This window comes from Calliphora vicina, chromosome 3 (assembly GCF_958450345.1).
Source record: "Calliphora vicina chromosome 3, idCalVici1.1, whole genome shotgun sequence".
Taxonomy (NCBI): Eukaryota; Metazoa; Arthropoda; class Insecta; order Diptera; family Calliphoridae; genus Calliphora; species Calliphora vicina.
The window spans coordinates 7,497,555-7,520,028 of record NC_088782.1 but is presented as its reverse complement, the minus strand read 5'-3'; the positions used below and the strand labels follow the sequence as shown (position 1 = coordinate 7,520,028).

The following is a 22,474-nucleotide window of genomic DNA, read 5'->3' as shown; positions in this document are numbered from 1 at the left end:
TTAGCTTTTTACTGTTTTGTTTTTATTATAATTTCATTTTTCGTTGAAGTTTCTCTTGCATTTGACACTTATTTACTGGAAATATTCCAGTAAGAACAGAATCTGTGTTGTCTGTTTTCGCATTCAAATACAGAAACACTTTTTTCTCGCACATCGAGAAACGATGGAATTTTTTGTTTCACACTTCATGTGAGAAATTTTCCGATGCGAGAAATACAGAAACGAGCTACAGAGATTGAGAAAATAGTGGTTTGTCTGTTGTTAAGCATAGTAAAAACTAAAACTTCCAGAAACACAAAAATACGATATTATTTCATAGGATAACATAGAGAAGAGACGTCATTGTCAAAAACCTAACTCTCAGACTGTGTGTTTTTATTTGGTTTTCATAAAAAAAAAATTTAAAGTGGTTTTTGATTTGTATGGAAAAACTTAAGAAATTTGAGCTAAAAATCATAGAGAAATACACATAGAGCTGAAACTATAAAAAAACTCACTTAGGTTTTTGACAACTGAATTATTTATTTATGCCAAAAACTACTAGTTCTTAATCGTTGCCACATTTTAAAGTTTACATATATTTATCATATACAATCTTGAGAAAGTATGTTACGAAGTTTAAACTACCATTTATGAATTGTCTGAGTGCTTTTTTAATTTTAAATTAGAACTAAATATTTACTGTTCTTTAAATATTAACTGCCTGTTCCACGATGTCGATAGGAAAATTAGCCAAAAAAATTTGTATGAAAAACACTCAGTTTTTTAAATTCTTTCGAATAGTTTTCATACAAATTTGTTCGAATCATTTTTCTTTCGACATCATGAAACAGACCATAAGTGAACATACAGTGGTGGCCACCAATTTAAGACAAATACTTGAATTTTTTTCATCAACTGAATTTTAAGTGCGATAGCGCCAAAATAAAAGGACCTCTAAGGGTATGAAATTTATTATTAATGTTTCTAGTTTCTGAAAAATATTTGGAAAAATCGGTAAAACATACATATATGGACAAAGATATGTGGAAATACGTTGACCCACCTCAGCGAACATCCGCTGTTAATGACATGATATGAAGGAAACTAATGGAACTAAAAATAAGAAATTTGGTCCGAATATTTTATAATAATAAAAATATAATGATATAAATGTGAGAAAATATGTTTATTTAAAAAAAATTTTTTTTGGTCAAGTTGTAGAAAATTTGTATGTGTTCGTGGTGAATATGTTTGAATTGACACAGTCGAATAAAACACACTTGTGTGTTAAAACAGACCTCATGCATACATATTTGTGGAAATATTTGAAAAAATAATTGACAATCACGTGGAATTTAGCAAACAATTTTTGTCTTAAATTCCTGGCCACCACTGTAGCTAATTTAAGTATTTTTACCGAAATTTCAATGTTTACTAAACATTTTCGTATTGCATTTTCTATTTTCCTAACAGCACTTAACAGGAATTTATTAAACTTTTTGAAACCAAAAATATTCCAATCCAAAACTAAAATGCTGCTAAGGCTCACATAGTCGAAAGCTTGACTAATTTGCGTAACTGCTTTCAAATCATATGGGGATTCAAACGGTCTGTCAAACGTCATATTGTCCTAATATATTATGATAGATTAAACAAATTTTTGTTGTGTTTCAAACAAAAAAGTTCTAAACTAATAAAACTTTTTTAACTATGTTTTTGTTTGTTCTAAAATAATACTTTTTTGTTTCAAGCTTAACAATTTGTTTAATCTTTCATAATATATTAGGGCATTATGACATAATAGCATATTGTTTGAAATCTTTGAATCCCCCAATAATATTTTAAAATAACCCTTTATTTTGAGGATACATGAATATTTGCGTATCAGTAAATACTTTATTTCATTATGTAGCACAGTGTAATTATAAATTCATAAATTCTCATTAACTTATTAACGTTATCTGTTGCTTTTAAATTATTACACACTAATAACCAAAAACTTATGATTGATTTTGGAACACTTCAGATGATGTATTTAGATTGTACGTACTTATTATCAGAAACTATTTGATAAGGATTATAGGTAGTTTTCCGATATTTTTATCGACATAAATACATGTGAAAAGAAAACAAAGTTACATAAATTACCAATAGCAGCAGTGAATGTTGAAATTGCGACAGTATAAAAACACAGAAATTTTATAATTATAGGTCAGTTAACAATTAAAGGTACTATAATCATGAAGGTCTTTGTAGTGCTTGCATTAGCGTTAGCTTGCGTTTCAGCTGCTTCTATACCCGAAACTCCAGTTTCTCTTAAGGACTTAAACAGAGCTACAGTTATTGAAGGTCGTATCACCAATGGACATGAAGCTTATCCCGGTCTATTTCCTTACCAAGTTGGTTTACTGCTAACATCAGCACGTGGAAACATTTGGTGTGGTGGTTCTTTAATTGGCAATGAATGGGTATTGACTGCTGCTCATTGCACTGATGGAGCGGATTCTATAACTGTTTATTTGGGAAGCACTGTTCGCACTGTTGCCCAAGTTGTTCACACTGTTAGCTTTAGCAACATTATTCAACATTCTGAATACAACCCTTACACTTTTGCTAATGATATCGCTTTGATCAGAATTCCTGAAGTTACATATACTGATGAAATTCAACCTATTAGTTTGCCAGCTATTTCTCAGGAATATTCAACCTATGTTAATCAATATGCCGTAGCATCCGGTTGGGGAAAAACCCATGATTGTAAGTATTATTTTTAAAGTTTTTTTTTATATATTCTAAAATATATATATTTTTAACTTTGTAGCTAGTGTAGCTGTTGCAGATATATTGAATTATGCTCATCTTCTTGTTATTGCTAATGATGTGTGCGCTCAATATTTTGGTAATTCACTTGTTACTGACAAAACAATTTGTGTTGCAACGACTGGCGGTACTTCCACTTGCAGTGGTGATTCTGGCGGTCCATTAGCTGTGGACTCTACACTTGTTGGTGTAACATCTTTTGTGGCTGTAACTGGTTGCCAATCAGGACGTCCATCTGGATTTGTCCGTGTGACAAGTTACTTGGACTGGATCAGGTTCTACACCGGCATATCCTACTAATTAAGATTTAAAACTAAGTATACAATTTGTAAAATTATGGATTTTAAAATATTCTAGAATAAAATATAAATACATGAAATAATAATATAAATAATGATTTGTATATGAATATTTATTAACCAGTACCGAAAGTCTTTGAAAAATTAACTTAACAATAGAGTTGCAAGTGACGAAAGTCTAATTACATGCTTTATCATTGGGGATCGAAGCCTCTCGCTTCTACTAGAAGGCCTAACTAAATTTGATGGTATTATTGGAGCCATATTAAACACTATACAAAAAAATCAAATTTTTTCCAAAATTACAAAATTTATCGGTCGGACCGATAAATTTTGATAGAAGAGACAAAAAAAGACACGTGTATCGGCGTTTTGAAAGTTTACGTCTGATTTTCATTTGAGGGGAGGTTAAAGTTTCTCAACTCTGGCACATTCTTATTGTTAATCGGTATAAGAAACCATGTGTATAAAATATGTTCAGCAAATTTATGTAAAATATAACGAAGAACATTTTTGTAGAATATCTTAATCCTCTAAATCCTCAAGGTATGGGTCTTTTTTGTAATTCTTTCAAAAAAGAGCAGTTGGGAAACTTTAACCCCCTCAAATGAAATTCACATGTAAACTTTCAAAACGATGATACTCGTATCTTTTTTTTTGTCTCCTCTATCAAAATTTATTGGTCGGACCTTGTAATTTTTATTGTGTTGTACAGTGTAATTAATAAAAAAAGTGGTTTGTGAAAGTTTTATAAAATAAACCATGTTACTATTATTAAATCCTTAGTCCTTAGAAATTTATGTTTTATTATACTTGTGACTGAAATATAAAAAATTTTGCGTAATTAAAAATAAACAAATTTAATTTTTTCTTCTTGAATTTGAAAGAGAATACGAAAGTCAAAAAGAGAAGTTGCAGTGACTACACTACCATAGTATATATGGTATATTGGGTTAGTGCTGATGTTTTTAACTAGCAAAAATATTGTCACAACATCCATCTTAAAGTATACCAATATGCCCAGGATCACTGTCTGAGTCGATTAAATTGTTACAAGTTTTTGTATTGCCCCAAGGACAAAGCATATTGAATTTGGTCAGAATCGGTCTATTATACGAATATATATATTGATAACCAAACCAAATTCAGCACAAATAGGTCTTATATAAGCCGAACTCGCACCAACAAATTTTGTGACGGTCCATAATTAGTCATAGATTCCATATAAGACCCACTTCCGAAAATCATTTAAACTAGTATAAATCTCTTAAAAACGTTGGTATTTAAATAAAATGTTGTACAAATAGCTCTATAATTAGTCATAGCTCCCATATAAGGGCCACTTCCGAAAATTACTTTAATTACTTTGTAGGGTATCATAGGGTCCGGCATGACCGACTATACATTCTTATTTGTTTTTAGCACAAATTAGTTTGAGGTTGTTTACTCTTAGAAGAAGTGTTTTGTAAGATCATATTTGTTTTGAATTGTACTAAGTAGGAGTTTTTGAAATAAATAAATGAATTAAAATATATGTACAGTATTGGCCAAAACTAAAGCACCCCCTCAATGAATTTTTTTCATATGCTATTTTTTGTATAAAATCAAAGTTTTAAATATCTATTATGTATTATTTTCATTTTTAATATGTTTAGTATTGATAAAAAAAATACTTTCAAAGTTAACCTTTCTATAAGAGGTAACTTAAAATCAAAAAATATTTTAAGGTAGAAAATTAAACGGACAAAACTAAAACACCCAATTTTTTGTTGCAAATCCTTTGTTTTGGATGGCACAAGAACATCTCTTGGCATAGAAGATAATATGTTTTTATGGCGTTTTTCGATATTACTTCCCAAGCTATTTTAACGGCATGAAATAAATCGTGAAAATTTCCGATCCTTATTTCAACAATTTTCACGATTTATTTTCGTATTAACAATGAGCCACAAGTTCTCAATAGGATTGAGATCGGGAGATTGACCAGGCCAATGAAGAACTTGAATCTTATTGCTGTGTAGCCAAGTCTTACAACCTTTGGAGGGGTGCTTAGGATCGTTATCCTGTTGGAAGCTCCCTATAATTGGTATCTCTTCACTGGCATAAGGCAATATTACAGCTTTCAATACATCACGGTACATGAACCGATCCATAATCCCATAAATTTTATGATTTGGCCCAAATCCTTGACCAGAAAAGCAACCCCAGACCATTACATTGCCTCCTCCATGTTTAATTGTTCCTTTGCAATACTTAGGATTCAGTCTTCCTCCTTTTGGTCTGCGTACACGCCTTATTCCAGCGGAACTTTTTAAGTTGTATTTGGATTCGGCAGGGAACAGTACTGTCTTTAATTTTTGGACACTCCAGTCGATGTGGGCTTTGGCAAATTTCAGTCTAGCTTTCTTGTTCTTAGCTGATAGAAATGTTTTTTTGCTGGTCGTCAGCTGAATAATCGGGCTTCTACTACTCTTCTAGGGTTTGTTCTTTCACTAACGCATAATCTTAAACTTGTTCCTACTTGAATAGCTGATACTGTAGGATCTTTTTGTATTGCTCTTTTGATCAAGGAATCATAATATCGTGTTTTTTCGCGAACGACCTCTAGAATGCACCGGAGATTTTCGACCAGTCTTAAAAAATTTTGAAACGAGTCTGGAAATAACTGATCTGTTAATTGAATATTTTTTACTAAATTCATGTAGTGATAACCCTGTCTTCCAGTCTTCAATAACTTTAATTTTAAATTTACTGGAGTACTTGTTCCTTGTCATTGTTTTTTTCACAATAAACTGTATAAAACTTAAATTTTGCACACTATGTCTTCCTATATTTTTATCTTTTGGAATTTTTAAGTCCATTCATTGTGATTCCCGATAATTCACATTGCAAATATGCAGTACCCAGTCAAATTTTTAAACATCTTATAAGAGGGTGCTTTTGTTTTGTCCGTTGCATTTTGAGTTTTTATATGATTTATTATTTTAAATTAATTTTTAATAAAATTATCTTTTACTAAATGAATATTAAATGAACATTAACAATATTAGTTAATAAAATATATACAAAATACATCCCAAAAAAGTCGTTTTTATCAAAAAAATTATGATTTGAAAAAATCCATTGAGGGGGTGCTTTAGTTATGGCCAATACTGTATATAACCAGGTAGGTAGCAAGAAATGTAACTGACTCTATGTAACCCATATGTGAATCCCATGCATTGACTACTTTGCATACAAATGATCTACTACAAACAATCTTTAAAAATAAACCCTTATTTTAAAAATATACTAATATATATTTATTGCGTAAATACATTATTTCATTTTGTAGCAGAGTGTAATTATAAATTCATAAATTCTCATTTACTTATTAACATTATCTCTGTTGTTTATAAACTATTATTCACAAATAACAATAAATTTAAGATTGATTTTGAACACTTCAAGAGGTATAAAGACTGATAATACATATACATATCAGAAACAATTTGATAAGGACTAAAAGTAGTTTTCCGATATTATATCTCCACATAAACCACATGTCACATGAAAACAAAGTTACATAAATTACCAATAGCACCTGTGAAAGTTGAAATTGCGACAGTATAAAAACTCAGACATTTTAAAATTATAGGTCAGTTAAGAATTAAAGGTACTATAATCATGAAGGTCTTTGTAGTGCTTGCATTAGCGTTAGCTTGCGTTTCGGCCGCTTCTATACCCGAAACTCCTGTTTCTCTTAAGGACGTAAACAAAGCTACAGTTATTGAAGGTCGTATCACCAATGGACATGAAGCTTATCCCGGTCAATTTCCTTACCAAGTTGGCTTATCGCTAACATCGCCACGTGGATCAAGTTGGTGTGGTGGTTCTTTAATCGGCAATGGATGGGTGTTGACTGCTGCTCATTGTACTAACGGTGTGTACTCTGTAACCGTTTATTTGGGAAGCACTGTTCGCTCTGTTGCCAAAGTGGCTCACACTGTTAGCTCTAGATCCATTATTCAACATTCTGAATATAACCCCTACACTTTTGCTAATGATCTGTCTTTGATCAGAATTCCTGAAGTTACCTATAGCGCTGAAATTCAACCTATTAGCTTACCAGCTATTTCTCACGAATATTCAACCTATGAGGGTAATTATGCCACCGCATCAGGTTGGGGAAAAACACATGATTGTAAGTATTATTTTTAGGTGATTGTATTTTTATATCCTTAAATATGTTTTTTTTCTTTTTGTTTAACTTTGTAGATAGTGGAGTTTCAACAACATTGAATTATGCTTATCTTCTTGTTGTTGCTAATGATGTGTGCTCTCAATATTATGGCAACTCGCTTGTTACCGGCGGTACACTTTGTGTTGCAACGACTGATGCTACGTCCACTTGCCAAGGTGATTCTGGCGGCCCATTAGTTTTGGACTCTCAACTTATTGGTGTAACATCATTTGGTTCTTTAGCTGGTTGCCAATTAGATATTCCAGCTGGATTTGTCCGTGTAACCAGCTACTTGGACTGGATCCAGGCTATCACTGGCATATACTACTAATTAATTTAATTAAACTTGTAAAATTATAAATATAAAAGTATCCTAGAATAAAAATACTAAATTTCTTAAAGTTAAACATATGATTTGAATATTATCTTACAATGCTGTGGCGAAATCTTTATTGTATTATTAGAAAAGTGTGAATATACTGTATTTTCAAACTTTTCCCTGAGCTAACAAAGCGGGTTTCAATTATATTTTACTTTTTCGATTTTGACCCATTGTATGTCCAATTTACTATGATCTTATACATATATGCCATTGCATTTGTGGGCCGATTTTCTCGAATTTAAATAGCAACCGAACCGGGTCTATATTGTTGTATGAATCATGTAAGTAAGTTATTTGGGGGCTACGAAAAGTTGATTTCAACATACAGATGATCGACGACATGGCTACATACATATATCGACTCAGCTATCTATAACGATCCAAAAAAGAATGTAGAAATTACAAACATAATGACAAACTTATGTATACCCATGCCATTCATGGTGAGGGGTATAATTAAGAAAGAAATGGAATAAATTCTAGCTCTAATGAGAGCTAGGGATATAATTAAGAAAGAAATAAATTAATTATAAATTTTATGAATTGAATTCAATTCAATGAAATCAAATCATACTATTTGTGTTGAAACTTTTTTCTTGATAATTGTTTTCCGGTCGTGTTTCTGAATAAGAATTTAAATACACACAGTTACTAAAGTATACGTACGATCGACTTTTTGAGCCTTTTTTTAATATTTTTGTTTTCAAATAAAATCTAGGAGGCTTTAAAATAAAAATATTAAAATGTTTGAAATTTTTTTTGAGTGTTTTTCATACAAAAAGTTGGAAATTGTTTCCCGGTCTTGTTTCTGGATTTCATAATTGTACATTATTCAGTACTTTTTGATACATACATAAGTTTTAAAACTAAAATTTAAAATAAAAGTTAAAAATAACAACAAATTTATATAATAATTACGTTTTTAACATTTCCCTAACAATTTCCCGTTTTTATTTATAAAAAATATTATTTTTTCTTTCTACAGCTATATTATCATATTTCACAATAATATGGCAGCTGTTTTTGGATTGAATTGTATTTATTGCATGGGTCTATAGCTGGACTGGGGTCTAGAGAGTGTTCCTTTAAAGTTTAAAATTTTATTATAAAATCGCCAAAGTATCCCCAAAAAACTATACTTATTATTTTAAAATTACTTTACTAAAATGTTTTAAAATCTAGGCCGGTATTTAAATAAAAATCAAATAAAAGTAAAAGTATGGTCTATAACCTTCAATAAGTCACTTGGTAAGCGTATTATTTTTTATTTAAAAGCACAAAGTGCATAAAATTTCAATAATAAAATCGAAATTAGGAATTTATTTCTCATTTTATAATTAACGTTATCAATCATTTATAAATAGTATTTTCTAATAATATTATACATTATTTAGATTGACTTTTAAACACTTCAAGGGGCATTGCATTATCTGAAACTGAATATGTATGTGATAAGCATTAAATATAGATTTTCGATATTATATCTCGACATAAATACATGCGGAAATAAAATCAAGTTGCATAACAATTGCAGTAGTGCAATTGAATTTGCGATACTATAAAAACTAAGAAGTTTTGAGAATTATAGGACAGTTAGCAATTATAGGTATTATAACAACGAAAGCCTGCAACCTGCACTAGGTAATTTGTTGAGTGAATACATTATTTCATTTTGTAGCACGGTGTAATTATAAATTCATAAATTTCTCATTAACTTATTAACGTTATCTGTTGCTTTTAAATTATTACACACTAATAACAAAAAACTTAAGATTGATTTTGGAACACTTCAAGATATATTTAGATTGTACGCACTATCAGTAACTATTTGATAAGGATTAAAGGTAGTTTTCCGATATTTATCTCGACATAAATACATATCAAAAGAAAACAAAGTTACATAAATTACCAAAAGCAGCAGTGAAAATTGAAATTGCGATAGTATAAAAACACAGAAATTTTATAATTATAGGTCAGTTAACAATTAAAGGTACTATAATCATGAAGGTCTTTGTAGTGCTTGCATTAGCGTTAGCTTGCGTTTCAGCTGCTTCTATACCCGAAACTCCAGTTTCTCTTAAGGACATAAACAGCGCTAAAGTTATTGAAGGTCGTATCACCAATGGATATGAAGCTTATCCCGGTCTATTTCCTTATCAAGTTGGCTTATTGCTAACATCAGCACGTGGAACAGTTTGGTGTGGTGGTTCTTTAATTGGCAGTGAATGGGTATTGACTGCTGCTCATTGCACTGATGGAGCGGATTCTATAACCGTTTATTTGGGAAGCACTGTTCGCACTGTTGCCCAAGTTGTTCACACTGTTAGCTATAGCAACATTATTCAACATTCTGAATACAACCCTTACACTCTTGCTAATGATATCGCTTTGATCAGAATTCCTGAAGTTACATATACTGATGAAATTCAACCTATTAGTTTGCCAGCTATTTCTCACGAATATTCAACATATGTTAATCAATATGCAGTCGCATCCGGTTGGGGAAAAACCCATGATTGTAAGTATTATTTTTAATGTTTTTTTTATATTTTCTAAAATATATATTTTTTTAACTTTGTAGCTAGTGTAGCTGTTGCAGATATATTGAATTATGCTCATCTTCTTGTAATTGCTAATGATGTGTGCGCTCAATATTTTGGTAATTCGCTTGTTACTGACAAAACAATTTGTGTTGCAACGACTGGCGGTACTTCCACTTGCAGTGGTGATTCTGGCGGTCCATTAGCTGTGGACTCTACACTTGTTGGTGTAACATCTTTTGTTGCTGTAACTGGTTGCCAATCAGGACGTCCATCTGGATTTATCCGTGTTACAAGTTACTTGGAATGGATCAGGTTCTACACCGGCATATCCTACTAATTAAACCAATTAAGATTTAAAACTAAGTATACAATTTGTAAAATTATGGATTTTAAAATATTCTAGAATAAAATATAAATACATGATGTAATAATATAAATAATGATTTTTATATGAATATTATATTAACCGTGCCGAAAGTCTTTGAAATATCAAATTGCCAGTAGAGTTGCAAGTGACGAAAGTTTTTAGTTTTGAGCAATATTCATCGAAGCCATCCACACTAGCTTCATCTAAAAGGCCTAAATTGGGTGCTATTATTGGAGCCATATAAGAATTAATAAAAAAGGGGTTTGTGAAAGTTTTATAAAATAAACCCTGTTACTATTACTAAATAAAGTCCTTAGAAATTTTGTGTAATGTTGCTAAGAATAGGAAAGTCAAAAAGAGAGGCAATGATCTTTTAGAAGGTAAAGCCGAGGCTTTCCAAGAAAGGCGCTAGAGAATGTGAATTAAATAAAATAGGCCTTCAAGAAAGCCTTCAAAGTCAAGGACTTGTGATGTGTTACTTGTACTAAGTATTTGTGAAATAATCAAATGCATTTTGGTATTGTCGTACGATCATTTAAAGACTGGTTGAATAAAACAACAAGTTGAACGATCGAAATATCAATTTTTTTAAATAATAACTACTTTAAAAAAAAAAAACAATTCAGCAGTTCTATATGTAGTCAATGTATAGTCAGTAATTTTCACTAACGTCTGATCACTTAGATGACTCAAATTTATGTATTTTGGGTGATTTGACATGTATGTGCTCTTCCTAGTGCAGAGATAAGACAATTGGTTACCATCCCAGGTAATCTAGCGTGCTGTCAATTGTCACTTTAGTGTCTATAAGTAATCTGAAATGTAATATGTTCATTTTTTTCTCATTCCAGTTTAGGGATAAGCCATTTAACTCACTATGATGTATTAAATGCTGGGTGTATTTTTAATTTACTGTACTTGTTAGATCAATCTGCAGTCATTTCAAAAGTCTAATTATTCAAGGACTAGTCAATTTACATATTACTGTCCCTGAAAAGTTACTTTAAACATTATTTTATGGTATAATTACTTTTACTTGCGCCAAGTAATCTAGAGTCGATCAATCATACGACACAATTTGTATACCCTTCACCTTCGTGAGAAGGGTATATATAAGTTTGTCATTCCGTTTGTAATTTCCACAATATAATTTTCCGACCCTATAAAGTATATATCTTCTAGATCCTTATACATAGCGGAGTCGATTAAGCCATGTTCGTCTGTCTGTTGAAATCAATTTTCTGAAGACCCCAGATATCTTCGGGATCCAAATCTTCAATAATTCTGTCAGACATGCTTTCGAGAAGTTTCCTATTTTAAATCAGTAAAATCGGTCCACAAATGGCTGAGATATGAGGAAAAAACCTGGACAACCTCGATTTTTGAACTATTTTTGACCTAAGTCATTAATATAGAGTCTATATTATAGACAATATGAATAACTAATGATAGATATTTCAAATACCTATGCAAAAACGTATATAAGACCATAGTAAGTTGGACCTATAATGGGTCAAAATCGGAAAAAATATTTTTAAACCCGAATTATTTTTTTCACCAAAAAAAATTTTAAAATTTAAAAAAAAAAATTTTAATTTAAAAAATTTTAAAATAACAATTCGAAATTTTTTTTAAAAAAAAATGAAAAAAACAATTTTGGAAAAAAAAATTAATTGTTTACCTAAAAATATTTAAAATTTGTATTTTGAAGTATAATTTGGTGAAGGGTATATAAGATTCGGCACAGCCGAATATAGCTCTCTTATTTGTTTTTACTAACATTACTTATAGTTTATATATTAATAAATTATCATTGTTATTAACTCGAATAATCAAACAAAAATATAAAATTTTATTCGTAGACTATTTGGTACTGATTATTTGAATGTGCTGTAGCAATCGATTATTACACTGTCTAGGAAAAGTGTCTTTTATACTGACAATTTGAGGTCAAAAAGAAAGTGCCCTCTCTATAATATGAACTTATTAAAACCAGGCCAGTTCACTTTTGCAAGATTGTTCATATTTGCGAATGGCTCCTAATTCCCATCTACAAACATTTTTTCCATAAAAATAAAAGTTTCACGTTAAATTTATATTTAAAAAATGAATATGGAATTCCAGCTGAATGTGTGCACTAACTAGGGATTTAGATTTCAACTCTGTGTATATAGATAAAATCCTTTAAAAAACAAAAACAAGCTGTTCATATTTTAAAGCCAATGGAAGTAAAAAAGTGTTCATATTTTGAGTGTTCATATATTAGAGTGTTCACATTATTGTGAGTGCACTGTACATAGATATGTAGCTAATCCAGTAACCAGCTAGTAATGTAACTGACTCTATGTAACCGATATGTGAATCCCATGCATCGATAATAACTAATCACGCGGCTATTTATGTAACTAGTGGTGAGTCCCTACACCATTTTCAATTGTATTTAAGAAGTTTCTAATTGTATTTCAAAAAGCAATACAAATGTAAATTTCTGAAATACAAATAGAAAATTCTAAAATACAAAAATGTATATTTCTCAAATTTCTGAAATACAATTAAAAAATTTTGAAACATATTGGAAATTGAATTGGATATGTCTGAAATACAATTATAAAATTCTGAAATACAAATGGAAATGGTGTAGTTCGGGACATTTCGAATTTTCTATTAAATTGAATTTTTTCAAGTTTTTACCATATTTTAGTGTAAAAAAATACATGATTTCTACATTTATTAATGCTCCTTTTGCAATCTTCAGCAATGAAAATGAAGGGTCGAATACATTATTTCACTTTGAAGCAGAGTGTAATTATAAATTCATAAATTCTCATTTACTTATTAACATTATCTCTGTTATTTATAAACTATTATTCACTAATAACAATAAACTTAAGATTGATTTTGAACATTTCAAGAGGTATAAAGATTGTATGTATTTATTATCAGAAACAATTTGATAAGGACTAAAAGTAGTTTTCCGATATTATATCTCCACATAAACCACATGTCACATGAAAACAAAATAACATAAATTACCAATACCACCTGTGAAAATTGAAATTGTGATAGTATAAAAACACAGACATTTTATAATTATATATCAGTTAAGAATTAAAGGTACCATAATCATGAAGGTCTTTGTAGTGCTTGCATTAGCGTTAGCTTGCGTTTCAGCAGCTTCTATACCCGAAACTCCAGTTTCTCTTAAGGACTTAAACAAAGCTACAGTTATTGAAGGTCGTATAACCAATGGACATGAAGCTTATCCCGGTCAATTTCCTTACCAAGTTGGCTTATCGCTAACATCACCACGTGGATCAAGTTGGTGTGGTGGTTCTTTAATCGGCAATGGATGGGTGTTGACTGCTGCTCATTGTACTAACGGTGTGTACTCTGTAACCGTTTATTTGGGAAGCACTGTTCGCTCTGTTGCCAAAGTGGCTCACACTGTTAGCTCTAGATCCATTATTCAACATTCTGAATATAACCCCTACACTTTTGCTAATGATCTGTCTTTGATCAGAATTCCTGAAGTTACCTATAGCGCTGAAATTCAACCAATTAGCTTACCAGCTATTTCTCACGAATATTCAACCTATGAGGGTAATTATGCCACCGCATCAGGTTGGGGAAAAACCCATGATTGTAAGTATTATTTGTAGGTGATTGTATTTTTATATCCTTAAATATGTTTTTTTTTTCTTTTTGTTTAACTTTGTAGATAGTGGAGTTTCAACAACATTGAATTATGCTTATCTTCTTGTTGTTGCTAATGATGTGTGCTCTCAATATTATGGCAACTCGCTTGTTACCGGCGGTACACTTTGTGTTGCAACGACTGATGCTACGTCCACTTGCCAAGGTGATTCTGGCGGCCCATTAGTTTTGGACTCTCAACTTATTGGTGTAACATCGTTTGGTTCTTTAGCTGGCTGCCAATTAGACATTCCAGCTGGATTTGTGCGTGTAACCAGTTACTTGGACTGGATCCAGGCTATCACTGGCATATACTACTAATTAAGTTAATTAAACTTTAAAACTATACAATTTCTAAAATATAAAAGTATCCTAGAATAAAATTACCAAATTTTTTAAACTTAAACATATGATTTGAATATGAATATTATATTCGCTTGTGGCGAAATCTTTACTATATTATTAGAAAAGTGTGAATGTACTGTATTTTCAAACTTTTCCCAGAGCTAAAATATTGAAGAATATTTTAGAATATTGAAGAACAATTAGAAAAAACTTTATTTTTCCAAAAAGAAATGTTTTTAATTGTTTCCTTTTTATTGTGTTCGAATTTGGGTTCTGGATAGTTTAGTCTCTGTTGTTAAGAACACGAAATATCAAAAAAATCTTACTAAAAAGGCATATTACAATGAGTACCGGATCTTATAGAAGTGAAAGCAGCTTTTAAAGTAAGGATGGCTCGAATATGCAATGGGTCTAAAAGAAGGTCTAGTTGGCCATCAAGAAGGCCTTGTGATTTTTACCGCTGGGATACTTGTTACAGTTGTCAATAACCTGTCCTGAGTATTCGTGAAAAGTCTTATTCTTATTGTTTGGGCCTTTGTCTCTATATCTTTTAATGATGTAATTGCATGTTGTACGTTATATTGTACTAGCCAGAGATATAAAAAACAAAAAATTATTTCTCATGGAAATATGGCGAAACATTATATACAGTAGCCCAAGAAAGTCTACATACAGGAAAAATTATTATGTTACTTTAATTTAAAGCAGTTTTTTTAGTTTTTTTTATGAGATATATAATAATAAATGTCTTATGTCGATTTTAGCAAAAAAAATTCAAATAACGCCCAAAAGTTCACCGTTATTAGAGTTATTGATTCTGAGTAAAATAACGAAAAATTTATTCTCGGCCACGCCCACTTTTTAAGTCTCATAATATTTTGAACATTAAAGCCAAAAAAAACCAAAAAAAATTTTCGTTATTTGACTCAGAATCAAAAAATTTAATAACGGTGAAATTTTGGAAGTGATAGGAAATGTTGCTAAACCCGACTTAAGTCATGTTGTTTTAATTTTTTTTAGTGTGAATTTATTTTTTAACAAATATATTTCACTACTTTTAACTTACAAATACAGCTTTCAACGAAAGAAATTTAAATTGAATTCCTGTATGTAGACTTTATTGGGCTACTGTATGTATTTTCCTGATGAGTTTTATGAATAAAGTAGGTTTTGACTGGGTTTCGATATGTTGTTATAAAATCTCCAATGTATTCCCAAAAACAATCCTTAGTATTTTTAAATTTATTTGCCAACATTTTTTGGACTGGGCGATATCTTAATAAAATGCAAATAAAAGTAAAAGTATGATCTATAACCTTCAATAAGTCACTTGGTAACCGTATTATTTTTGTTATTTATTTAGTAGCACAAAGTGCATAAAATTTCAATAATAAAATCGGAATTTATTTTTAATGTTATCAATCATTTATAAAGTTGTAGAAACTAATAACATAAATAAGATTGACTTTTAAACACTTCAAGGGGCATTGCATTATCTGAAACTAAAAATATGATAAGCTATTAATATAGATTTTCGACTTTATATCTCGACATAAATACATGCGGAAATATAACCAAATTGCTTAACATAACAATTGCAGTTAGTGCAAGTTGAAATTGCGATACTATAAAATCAAAGAAGTTTTTGAATTATAGGTCAGTTAGCAATTATAGTTACTATAACCATGAAAGTCTTTGTAGTGTTTGCATTAGCTTTGGCTTGCGTTTCGACTGCTTCTATACCCGAGATACCTGCTCTTCTGGAAGACGTACCAGATGTTAATGCTATAGAAGGTCGTATCAGTAATGGAAATGTCGCTCGTATCGGTCAATTTCCTTACCAGGCTGGTTTATCACTAAAACGACAAACAAAATCATTTTGGTGCGGTGGTTCTTTAATTGGCAATTCATGGGTGTTGACTGCTGCCCATTGTACTGATGGAGTCGACTCTATAACAGTATATTTGGGAAGCACTGTTCGCACTATTGCCAAAGTGACTCACACTGTTAGCTCTAGCGCCATTATTCAACATAAAGGCTATAACCCCAACAATTCTGCTAATGATATCTCTTTAATCAGAATTCCTGAAGTTACCTATACATCTGAAATTCAAGCTATTAGCTTACCAGCTATTTCTAACTCATATTCAACCTATGCTGGTAGTTATGCCACCGCATCCGGTTGGGGACGTACACATGATGGTAAGTATTATTAGGTTTTTTTGTGATTCTATTTGTATATCCTAAAATATGTTTCAATGCATTTTTAACTTTATAGATGGAGAAAATGTATTGTCCTTGAATTATGTTAATCTTCCAGTTATTACTAATGATGTGTGTGCTCAATATTATCCCAGCTCGATTGTTACTAGCAATACACTTTGTGTGGCGACAACTGGCGGCGCTTCAACTTGCAAAGGTGATTCTGGCGGTCCTTTGGTTTTGAACTCTACACTAATTGGTGTAGCATCTTTCGTTGCCTTTTCTGGATGTCAATCTGGGGATCCAGCTGGATTTGTCCGTGTAACTAATTACTTGGAATGGATTAAGTTATACACCGACATATCCTACTAATTACTCTAATTAGATTTTAAAACTTAACATTTTATAAAATTAAGGATTTTAGAAATATTTCAGAAATAAATGTACAATGAAAAAAAATAAACCAAAGTTAGCATTAACATCTACTAAGACACTGCATATAAAATGTGTATAAAATAAACTCAAGATGGAGTGAGCTGAAACCTCTGGTCGTCCAAAACAATATCATCCAACTAATTCAGAAATAATAAAATAAATAATTGCTCTAAACGTGATATTTATGAGGTAGAAAATTTATTAAAAATCACTTCTTTTACCCCCATGTTTTAACTAATAGTTATACTGACAGTTTTCATACAAAAATAATTTTAACCGACTGTATAACTATTAGTTAAGGCATAACCAGACTTCGTGTTAATGGGGGTTAGAGTGATAAATTTATTATTCGATGGTGGATTGGTTATAATATCAAAAGCTTCATCATGCAGACGCTCATCCAAATGAATAATAGTAATGCTGAATTGTTCGCTACCGTTAGTGAAGTTAAAAAACGAATCCAAACGAATAAACTCCTTGAAGGATTTTCGAAATTGACGTATTGAGGTGCTTCCATAAATTCTTCATTTTCGTCAACATTATTCTCATTTTCTGCACGAGATGCTTGAGCTCTTGCAACACTTCGAGTTACTGGTCTATCATTTTGCATGTTCAGCTATTGTCGGGGTCACCAGTTTTGGAAAATAAATGCGTGTTATATTTTCTTGAATTTTATAACAAAACTAAATTAATTTTATTTATTTTCAAATTTTAAAATAAATTAAAAAACAACATCGATTAAATAAAATAATGTAAAACAAAGTGTCTCCACAAGTATCATGGCGCAATATCGAACACCAGTAGCAGTCACTACTTGACCAGCCTCATTTTTGAAGAAGTGTGGTCCAAAAATGCTTACAGCCCAAATTTCTCACCAAAAATTGTATCATCGGCAATTTTGACAATTAAAAAAAGCAAAGAAAAAAAATTTTTAGTGAGAACAAATTTTATTGAAAAATTTTGTTGGTGAAAAAGCTCGTGTTAAAAAATACTTTTCCGGGTTTTGACCCATGATTGGTCCGAATCATAGTTGGGGGTAGTGCACTAAATGTTGATTGAAATCAGCAGTGCACTATTACTCACTAAAATTGCAAAAAATTTAGTTTGCACTATTTTTTTATCAGCTTTAGTGATAATTCATACTATGCACTTAGTGCTTACAAAAAAATTCCAATAAACTGATGATTGCATTTTTTTAAATCAACTAATTTAATTTTGAGTGCAAAATTTTTTAACTCACTATCACTAATGTTTAGTGAGGCTGCTAATTTTCAACTCAGCACTAAATATGAACAAAATGATTGCACTAATTTTGCACTATCACTAAGTATTAGTGCAAACTGCAGAATTAGTGCACTACCCCCATCTATGGTCCGAATTACTATGGCGTTATATACGTCTTTGAAATATATATCATTGGATATCCCTATTGTGTATATTAATCCAGATATAGATAAAATTTGTTCTTCATTTTTCTTTTTTTATATGAAAACTTTTCGGTTTTGGGGGGGGGAATTCGTATTTCACCCCCTCTGGATCCGCGCCTGTTTCAACCAGAAGTCAAAAATAATTTGCACCAATGCCAAATCCTGTGTTAGAATTTTTTAAGTGCGTACATCTTATATATAAATAGGCCACACGTTTTCTTTTGGTACACTTTTAAGTATGTTACTGTCCACCAATATTGATGAAACATATATGGTTTAAAAGGATTACTTCTCTAGATATGCACAATATAAAAAATATTTCAAAATTCTTTCCATCAAAGTGGTAAAAAGAGTTTTAAAAGTGGTCGAATTTTGGCCACCAGGCGATCCTAATATTTATAATATTCCAAACACGAATTTATGATAATACATACATCATAAATTCTGCATGGACTGCAAATTCTAGTATAATTTTTTTTTATTTTGTAGCACAGAATAATTAAAAATTCATAAAATTTTAATAATAACATCGGAATTTAATGAATTTATCATTTTATTATAACATTATATAACATTTTATATTAACATTATCAGTTATTTGTAAAGTAGTGTTCACTAAAAATATTGACTTTGAAACACTTCAAGAGGCATTCTGATAGTATTATCAGAAACTATATGATAACCATTAAATATAGATTTCCGATATTATATCTCGACATAAATGTCGAAAAACACAAAGTAAAACCAATAGCAGCATTTAAAATTGAAACTGCGATACTATAAAAACAAAGAAGTTTTAGAATTATAGGTCAGTTAGGAATTATACCTACTATAAACATGAAAGTCTTTGTAGTATTTGCATTAGCGTTAGCTTGCGTTTCGGCAGCTTCTATACCAGAAACTCCTGTTTCTCTTAAGGACGTAACAGGTGTTAATGGTAATGAAGGTCGTATAACTAATGGAATTGCTGCCTATGCTGGTCAATTTCCTTACCAGGCTGGCTTATCACTAAGAAGTCAATCTGGATCATTTTGGTGCGGAGGTTCATTAATCGGCAATTCATGGGTGTTGACTGCTGCTCATTGCACTGATGGAGTGGAATCTGTAACAGTATATTTGGGAAGCACTGTTCGTACTGTTGCCAAAGTGGCTTTGACCGTTAGCGCTAGCTCCATTATTCAACATGCTGAATATAACCAATACACTTTTGCCAATGATTTGTCTTTAATCAAAATTCCTGAAGTTGCCTATACCGCTGAAATCCAACCTATTAGCTTACCAGCTATTTCTAATGCATACTCAACCTATGTTGGCAGTTATGCCACCGCTTCCGGTTGGGGACGTACCTCTGATAGTAAGTTTTATGATTTTAGTATTCTAAGTGTATAGTATGAATGTTTTTATATGTTTTTAACTTTCTAGATGGAGCAGTTGTATCGTCATTGAATTATGCCCAGCTTTTAGTTATCACAAATGAAGTGTGCGCTCAATTTTATGGTAACTCGCTAGTTACGGCCAATACAATTTGTGTTGCGACAACTGGCGGTACATCCACTTGCCAAGGTGATTCCGGTGGTCCATTAGTTTTGGACTATGTGCTTATTGGTGTAACATCGTTTGTACCTTCTTCTGGCTGCCAAAATGGGAATCCATCTGGATTTGTCCGTGTAACCAGTTACTTGAACTGGATTCAGTATTATACTGGTATATCCTACTAATTAACTTTTAAAACTCTGCATTTTGAACAAATTATGAATTTTAAAATATCCTAGAATGAAAATATGATTTGAATATGAATAAATACTAATTTATCATGTACTGAGCATGATGTACGAACCTACTCTAGATACATGTATTATTTTTTATTTCTAACATCATTAATAACGTTAGGTTAAGAATGATTTTGAGACACTTCAAGATGTAATTCAATTGTACTATCAGAAACTATATGATAAGAAATATATGCATATTTCCGATATTATATCTCTACAAGAAAACATACACAGACAAAACCGTTTTTGTTGTGATAACCGAATTTGTAGCTAATCGAATCATAGTCTTAATGACCAAATTATTCTGTTGTCGCTGACAAATTTAAGTTGGGGTAACAAAGATTCGGATATTTTAATCGTAATTCTTCTTTCTCAACTGACTTTCTTTTACTAGAACCGTAAAAATCTGTGAATATAATCGAACTGGTCATCACAACGAATCTGTCTTCTCTGTGTATCAGTAGTGAAAGTAAAATTTACGATGCTATAAAAAAGAAACCAAGTTTTAGAACAAGAGAGCTATATTCGGCTGTGCCGAATGTTATAAATCATTCGGTTAAGTTCGGGTTAAAAAATATTTTACCCGATTTTGACTCAATGTCGGTACGAATTATAGAAATCGTTGGAAATGTCTATCATTAGATATCCATATTGTTTATTTAAATGACTTTGTTATCCAAATATAAATCTCATCAATTTCTGTCCCGATTTTCAATAGTATAAATAGCAACCGAACCAAGACTATAGCGGATAAATTGATGTGACAATCATGTATGTAAGTTATTTGTTCGCTTCGTATCGACTCTACTATATATAACTATCCGGAATATAATTTAAAGAGTCGCAAATGAAAAATGAAGAAATTACAAACGAAATGACAAATTTACGATGCTTTACCACTTTACATTGTTCAACATTCAAGCTATGGACGTTATTAGTAATGTTGAGTATGCTGCAAACAATGGAATCTCACTTTTTACCAGCAAAACACTGTGTTGCAAATCCACCTGCTAAGGAGATTTTGGCGGTCCTTTCTTTTGGACTCTTTACTAAGCCTTATTGGTGTCACATCTTTTGTGAATTCATATGGTTGGTAATCTGGAATTTCATTTGTCAGTGTAACCAGTTATTTGGACTGGGCTAATTAATCTCATTCTCATGACACGATCTACGCTCCGGGAACAACCCTCTTTATCAAGCAGAACTTTTTCCTAAGGAAGAAACTCTTGGAAACAGTGGAACTGTTACTACAACTAATTACATTTTATAACTCTACAAATGAAATAAGGTATACTAAATACTTTAATGTTTAATACGATTTGAATATTAATAAAACCGTTACATTGGACTATGCTGAATTTTTTTATTTTATTTTATTAGAATTATATAATACAATAAATATTATTATATAACAAGATAAATAAAAGAGTATGAGCAACTGAGGCCTTCGACTCCTATGCTGAATTATAATTATCTAAAATTACCTCTGCATACATAATTGATAAAAGCCGGTACTGGTTTGAAATTTTGCATTTTTATGGTACCACATGGAAAACTAATCGTGTTAGGCTTTGTAGACAAAAATATTTGAAAACAAACAAAACACTTCAAATATATTTCTTTTATCTCAAACAAACAAATTAAATATTAAAACACCATTAGACAAATATTGCGAAATACTTGACGATTAAGTATGTTTAACATATTGTGGTTTGTCGCATGACCATCGTACGAAAAAAACTATATTTTACTTAATTTGGCCACATATCGTGCAATCTTAAGTAAGGTCGTACGACTGCAAAGCCATAATCTATATTTCTAATTATTATTTTTAACATGGAGTGGTCTAAATTAAACAAATTAAATCGTCAAATAGGCAAATCGTCAAACATGTCTAAACGTGTGTTTTGTAGTAATTTTTAGTTGTCTAGAATTTCGTCTGATATCAACAGTAATCTTATCAACCGGCCACTCTTGACATTGCT

The 22,474-nt window shown here is 31.0% G+C and overlaps 6 protein-coding genes across 6 annotated transcripts; all 6 read left to right on the top strand.

The window, feature by feature from the left end:
- Positions 1–2,222: 2,222 nt before the first annotated feature.
- On the top strand, positions 2,223–3,102 carry LOC135954099 (collagenase-like). Its single transcript, XM_065504163.1, has 2 exons — positions 2,223–2,739; positions 2,804–3,102. Exons 1-2 carry the CDS (start codon positions 2,223–2,225, stop codon positions 3,100–3,102), a joined length of 816 nt encoding a protein of 271 aa, XP_065360235.1.
- Positions 3,103–6,767: 3,665 nt separating this feature from the next.
- On the top strand, positions 6,768–7,654 carry LOC135954501 (collagenase-like). Its single transcript, XM_065504682.1, has 2 exons — positions 6,768–7,288; positions 7,363–7,654. The coding sequence occupies exons 1-2, from the start codon at positions 6,768–6,770 to the stop codon at positions 7,652–7,654; spliced, it is 813 nt and encodes a 270-aa protein (XP_065360754.1).
- Positions 7,655–9,637: 1,983 nt separating this feature from the next.
- LOC135954211 (serine protease 1-like) lies at positions 9,638–10,651 on the top strand. Its single transcript, XM_065504289.1, has 2 exons — positions 9,638–10,223; positions 10,287–10,651. The coding sequence occupies exons 1-2, from the start codon at positions 9,707–9,709 to the stop codon at positions 10,583–10,585; spliced, it is 816 nt and encodes a 271-aa protein (XP_065360361.1). The 5' UTR covers positions 9,638–9,706; the 3' UTR covers positions 10,586–10,651.
- A 3,077-nt stretch (positions 10,652–13,728) lies between these two features.
- On the top strand, positions 13,729–14,629 carry LOC135953921 (collagenase-like). The gene is made up of 2 exons (XM_065503955.1): positions 13,729–14,257; positions 14,334–14,629. Exons 1-2 carry the CDS (start codon positions 13,741–13,743, stop codon positions 14,627–14,629), a joined length of 813 nt encoding a protein of 270 aa, XP_065360027.1. The 5' UTR covers positions 13,729–13,740.
- A 1,707-nt stretch (positions 14,630–16,336) lies between these two features.
- LOC135953920 (serine protease 1-like) lies at positions 16,337–17,265 on the top strand. The gene is made up of 2 exons (XM_065503954.1): positions 16,337–16,855; positions 16,932–17,265. The coding sequence occupies exons 1-2, from the start codon at positions 16,339–16,341 to the stop codon at positions 17,225–17,227; spliced, it is 813 nt and encodes a 270-aa protein (XP_065360026.1). The 5' UTR covers positions 16,337–16,338; the 3' UTR covers positions 17,228–17,265.
- A 2,274-nt stretch (positions 17,266–19,539) lies between these two features.
- Positions 19,540–20,535, top strand: LOC135954119 (collagenase-like). Its single transcript, XM_065504189.1, has 2 exons — positions 19,540–20,071; positions 20,140–20,535. The coding sequence occupies exons 1-2, from the start codon at positions 19,555–19,557 to the stop codon at positions 20,433–20,435; spliced, it is 813 nt and encodes a 270-aa protein (XP_065360261.1). The 5' UTR covers positions 19,540–19,554; the 3' UTR covers positions 20,436–20,535.
- Positions 20,536–22,474: the final 1,939 nt, after the last annotated feature.

What these genes read in the sequence shown, in the direction of transcription:
- LOC135954211 (XM_065504289.1), top strand. Translation starts at nt 9,707, where the DNA reads ATGAAGGTCTTTGTAGTGCTTGCATTAGCGTTAGCTTGCGTTTCAGCT. An exon ending in TTGGGGAAAAACCCATGATT is followed by an intron (nt 10,224 to 10,286) that starts GTAAGTATTATT and finishes TTAACTTTGTAG; the next exon opens with CTAGTGTAGCTGTTGCAGAT.
- LOC135953920 (XM_065503954.1), top strand. Translation starts at nt 16,339, where the DNA reads ATGAAAGTCTTTGTAGTGTTTGCATTAGCTTTGGCTTGCGTTTCGACT. An exon ending in TTGGGGACGTACACATGATG is followed by an intron (nt 16,856 to 16,931) that starts GTAAGTATTATT and finishes TTAACTTTATAG; the next exon opens with ATGGAGAAAATGTATTGTCC.
- LOC135954119 (XM_065504189.1), top strand. Translation starts at nt 19,555, where the DNA reads ATGAAAGTCTTTGTAGTATTTGCATTAGCGTTAGCTTGCGTTTCGGCA. An exon ending in TTGGGGACGTACCTCTGATA is followed by an intron (nt 20,072 to 20,139) that starts GTAAGTTTTATG and finishes TTAACTTTCTAG; the next exon opens with ATGGAGCAGTTGTATCGTCA.
- LOC135954501 (XM_065504682.1), top strand. Translation starts at nt 6,768, where the DNA reads ATGAAGGTCTTTGTAGTGCTTGCATTAGCGTTAGCTTGCGTTTCGGCC. An exon ending in GGAAAAACACATGATTGTAA is followed by an intron (nt 7,289 to 7,362) that starts GTATTATTTTTA and finishes CTTTGTAGATAG; the next exon opens with TGGAGTTTCAACAACATTGA.
- LOC135953921 (XM_065503955.1), top strand. Translation starts at nt 13,741, where the DNA reads ATGAAGGTCTTTGTAGTGCTTGCATTAGCGTTAGCTTGCGTTTCAGCA. An exon ending in TTGGGGAAAAACCCATGATT is followed by an intron (nt 14,258 to 14,333) that starts GTAAGTATTATT and finishes TTAACTTTGTAG; the next exon opens with ATAGTGGAGTTTCAACAACA.
- LOC135954099 (XM_065504163.1), top strand. Translation starts at nt 2,223, where the DNA reads ATGAAGGTCTTTGTAGTGCTTGCATTAGCGTTAGCTTGCGTTTCAGCT. An exon ending in TTGGGGAAAAACCCATGATT is followed by an intron (nt 2,740 to 2,803) that starts GTAAGTATTATT and finishes TTAACTTTGTAG; the next exon opens with CTAGTGTAGCTGTTGCAGAT.